Source organism: Spinacia oleracea, chromosome 3, assembly GCF_020520425.1.
Source record: "Spinacia oleracea cultivar Varoflay chromosome 3, BTI_SOV_V1, whole genome shotgun sequence".
Lineage (NCBI taxonomy): Eukaryota > Viridiplantae > Streptophyta > Magnoliopsida > Caryophyllales > Amaranthaceae > Spinacia > Spinacia oleracea.
The window spans coordinates 13,026,106-13,030,698 of record NC_079489.1 but is presented as its reverse complement, the minus strand read 5'-3'; the positions used below and the strand labels follow the sequence as shown (position 1 = coordinate 13,030,698).

The 4,593-nt window shown below is 48.2% G+C and overlaps 1 protein-coding gene across 1 annotated transcript; it reads right to left on the bottom strand.

The window, feature by feature from the left end:
* Nucleotides 1-1,797: 1,797 nt before the first annotated feature.
* LOC130469476 (uncharacterized) lies at nucleotides 1,798-3,681 on the bottom strand. The gene has a single exon (XM_056838816.1). The coding sequence runs from the start codon at nucleotides 3,679-3,681 to the stop codon at nucleotides 1,798-1,800; it is 1,884 nt and encodes a 627-aa protein (XP_056694794.1).
* Nucleotides 3,682-4,593: the final 912 nt, after the last annotated feature.

Genomic DNA, 4,593 nt, shown 5'->3' with positions numbered 1-4,593 from the left:
GTAGTCGCAGTTGATCTGGTTGACGATTAATTGTGAGTCGCTAAAGATGTTGAGTCCGCTTGCCCCCAATTTTTCAGCTAGCGTCAGTCCGGCGATTAACGCCTCGTATTCTGCTTCGTTGTTTGTCGCTTTGAAGTCGCAGCATATGGCTTGTGCTATCATGTCCCCTTGTGGTGACTTTAGCACGACGCCTAGACCTGCACCGCGAAAGTTAGACGAACCGTCGACGAAGAGCGTCCATATCTCTTCTACGTTATTGATGAGTTTGACTTCGTCGTCCGCTATTTTCTCCAAGTCGGGGCTAAAGTCTGCCACAAAGTCTGCTAGTGCCTGCGATTTCACCGCCGTTCTTGGTTGGTATTTGATGTCGAAGCTTCCTAGCGCCATCGTCCATTTCTCCATTCGATGTGTTAGTTCTGGTCTACGCATCACAGACTTGATTGGATAATTAGTCATCACCACTATTTGGTGAGTTTCGAAATAATGTCTTAGTTTTCTAGCTGCAGTAACGAGTGCTAAAACGAGTTTTTCGAGGGAGGATTACCTGGTTTCTGCTTCTAGTAGCGACTTACTTATGTAGTAAATAGGTAGCTATTGCGTTTCGTCTTCTCGGGCTAGGACCGCGCTGACTGCTGTGGAGCTGACGGCTAGGTACAGTTGTAGGACTTCGCCTTCTTTGGGTTTGGACAGGAGGGGTGGCGACATCATGCATTTTTTGAGGTTTTGCAAGGCTGCTTCGTGGTCGTCGGACCAGTCAAAACCTTTGTTTTTGCGCAAGACGTCGTAGAATAGACGACACTTGTCCGACGACCGCGAGATAAAACGATTTAGCGCCGCCACTCATCCTGTCAAGCGCTGTACCTCTTTTATGTTCCTGGGGGATTGAATGTTTATGATTGCGCGCACCTGGTCGGGGCTAGCCTCGATTCCTCTTTGGGTGACGATGTAACCTAAGAATTTCCCTGCAGACACTCCGAAAGAACATTTAGTTGGGTTAAGTTTCATACCGTATTTTCTCAATATGTCGAAGGATTGTCGTAGGTGTTCGACATGGTCGTCGGCCTTCCTTGATTTTACTAGCATGTCGTCGATGTAGACCTCCATCGTGTCTCCAAGTTGGTCTTTGAACATTTTGTTGACCAATCGTTGGTACGTTGCACCTGCATTTTTAAGACCAAAAGGCATGACTTTATAACAATAAATTCCTCTGTCTGTTACAAAAGATGTTTTCTCCTGGCCGTCTGGGTGCATAAGGATCTGGTTGTATCCGGAGTAGGCGTCCATAAATGTTAGTAGCTCGTGTCCAGCAGTGGCGTCGACCAGGGCGTCGATGTGCGGCAGCGGGAATGGGTCTTTAGGGCATGCTTTGTTGATGTCTGTGAAATCGATACAGACTCTCCACTTTCCGTTCTTTTTACTGACGACGACGACATTTGCTAACCAATCTGGATACTTGACTTCTCTGATTTTCCCGGAGTCTATCAGTTTTTGGACTTCTTCGTCTATGATTTTATTTCTCTCAGGTGCGAATTTTCGTCGTTTCTGTTTCACTGGTTTGAAGTTGGGGTCGACATTGAGTTTGTGGGTGATGACGTCTGAACTGATTCCTGTCATGTCCTCGTGCGACCAAGCGAAGCAGTCCGAGTTTTCTCTTAGGAATGACACTATCTGACTTCTGATGTTGTCAGGCAGCGACGCTCCGATCCTTACTACTTGGTCTGGCTTTGCCTGATCTAGTATAATCTCATCGATCTGTTGGTCGTCGGGGTCGTCTACCGTCGACCCTGGCTGTAATTGCTAGATGGATGACTTTGATGGTTTCAGCGCCGTTTCATAACATTTCTTTGCGTCCCTTTGTTGTCCTTTGATTTCCATGACTCCCCATTTGGTTGGGAACTTGATTGACTGGTGGTATGTCGACGGCACCGCCTTCATTTTGTGGATCCATGGTCGTCCCAAAATGACGTTGTATGCTGATGGGCAGTCGACGACGTTGAACTTGGTCATCACATTAACACCTTCTGCGTACGTAGGCAGCGATATCTCTCCTACTGTTCGTAGCGATTCTCCACTGAATCCTACTAGGACTGTCGACCTTCTGATTATACTCTTTTCGTCTAGTCCCATTTCCTGCAGAGCCTCTAGGAACAATACGTTTGCTGAGCTGCTGTTGTCGATCAATATCCTTTTGATGAGAGCATTGCCTATTGCGAGCGATATGACTAGCCCGTCATGATGTTCCTGTATTTTGTCGGTTGAGTCTGAGTCGTCGAAAGTTATTATCATCGCTGCTAATGACTTGTCGAGTGCTGCTTCATCTTCGGTCTGCCCCTCTTTGACGGCTTCATATTCGCCCCTGTTGATTTTTTTAGCTGCAGAAGAAGTTAGTCCACATATATCTGAACCACCAGAAATAACGTTTACCACTTTTTCGAACGTGGGCGGGGTCGGTCGGTCGCCGCTTGGTGCTGGGTTGGGTTGGGAGCTGCTACCCTTGTTGTACGTCTCCTTTCCTTTGTCGCTCAGTAGGTCCTTTAGGTGGCCTCTTTTCAATAGATACGCCACCTCCTTTTTTAGGGAGATGCATTCCTCGGTTGTGTGGCCATTGTCGCGGTGGAAGTCGCACCACCTGCTCATGTCCTTCGTAGAGTCTGGTCTGTCGCTCTTCTTAGGCCATCTGACGGTACCACCTACACTTTGAAGGGCGTTTACCACGCCTCCGATGTCGACGTTGAAGCCATACTCGGAGATGGGGGGATAAACGACCCGTTCATTCCTGTAAACACTGTTAGTCTCATCATATTGATTGACATTTTGTACCTGACTCTGGCGGTTGTATGGTTGGTGTCTCCAGCCGTTGTTCCTTGGGGTGTACGACCTCCAGTCGCTGCTGCCCCCTGCTGGTCGCTGAGAAACCATTCGTGTAATCTCGTCGTCTTCAATCCGCATCTGGGCAGTAGCCCTCGATCTGATTTCTTCGAAGGTTGCACAGGGATATTTGGTTAGTTCCCGGAACAGCTCCGAGTTGGGGACGAGACCTCTCTTGAATGCTTCGATGGCTGTCCTGACATCACAGTTTTTTATACTAATTTTCTCACAATTAAAACGGTTAAAATAATCGCGTACCGACTCGGCAGGTCCTTGGACCAACCGATAGAGGTCACTTGTTTGTTTCTCCAACTGGCGACTGCTGGCGAATTGTTGGTAGAAGGCGTTGATGAGGTCGGACAGGCAGAAGATAGATCCAGGTGTAATGTTCATGAGCCATTCCAGGGCTGCTCCGTCGAGGGTTCCTCCGAAGGATTTGCACATGACGGGCTCGACCAGGTCGTAGGGGATGCCGATCTGCCACATTCGCTGCTTGTAGAAGTTGACGTGTCTGTATGGATCAGACGTTCCGTCATACAGGGTGGTCCAGGTAGGGAGTCGGAGCTGGTGTGGTACCGTCACCCTAGCGATCGCTTCGCAGAACGGCGATGCTGCATACCCGTCGGTTGGCTCGGTTTCCACGTGCGTGGGTGCCCCCGGCAGTTTGGTCATCAGCTTCATCATCAACGAGCATCGCTTCTTCATGTGATTTTCCATCTTATTTAGGCGCTTGGTGACGGGGTCCGGTGTTGCTTCGTCCTCTTCCCCATGTGGCTCCTCACCGTCGGACAGGTACTCAGAGTCGTCAGTCATTTCGAATATCAACTTCTTCGTTTTTGCACCTGGCTTGTAACACGATTGATACTTGGTACTTTTCACGGATTCGAGCTCCTTCTAGAGGTTTTCAATGGAGGCCCTTTCTTGGGCCAGCTCTGCTTGGGCCTTCTCGTAGGCCGCTTTCATCTCTGCGAGCGTCATCTCTTCAGTAGTCATGGTGTGTAGGGTGATTTTGTGTGAAACCTAGTTAATGTCCCCACAGACGGCGCCAAACTGTTTATGCCAAATTTCGTCTAGGGGCGATCTTTGGCTTAGGTCGACACTAACTAAGCGATAATTAAATAAAGGAAGACAAAAAGAGACACGACACAGAGAAGTGTTGACGCGGAAAACCCAGGAAGAAGGTAAAAAACCGCGGATAGCTATGAGGCTATCAATCCACTAAGTTTCCTATATGATTGTTTGTATCTTATTCTAGAAATCAATGTAACAAAATATAAATAACGAATACAAGAATGATTTGAATGCTTTTATGACTTGAGAGTATGAGATCTTGAGTTTACGTGCCCTTCGCTTGTCTTCGTCTTCGTCCTTTTATAGGAAATTTCTAACGGTCTAGTTGGTTGAGAGAATCCCACAAAGATAGGGATATCTTTGTCACACGTCTCCTTGGTCTTCAACTACCTTCACGTTTCTCGCGCATGCCTTGGACTCGTTCCTGCTGTCATGACGGCGCCGCCCATCATGGGCTTTAGGTTAACTTATCTTTATTGGCCTGTCCAGAGATGACGCGTCTCTATGTCTTGCGCGTTGTCGTCTGTCCTTCGTCGTCTATGCCTCGTCATACGACGCCACGTAGGACGTATCTCCCTGGAACCATGCCTACCTGCGACACGACAGAACCTGGTTGACACGACATGATCAAACGTTAGTGCAGTTATGTCGTTA

Excerpts from the sequence above, each read along its gene's own strand:
- LOC130469476 (XM_056838816.1), bottom strand. The coding sequence starts at position 3,681 with ATGACTGACGACTCTGAGTACCTGTCCGACGGTGAGGAGCCACATGGG.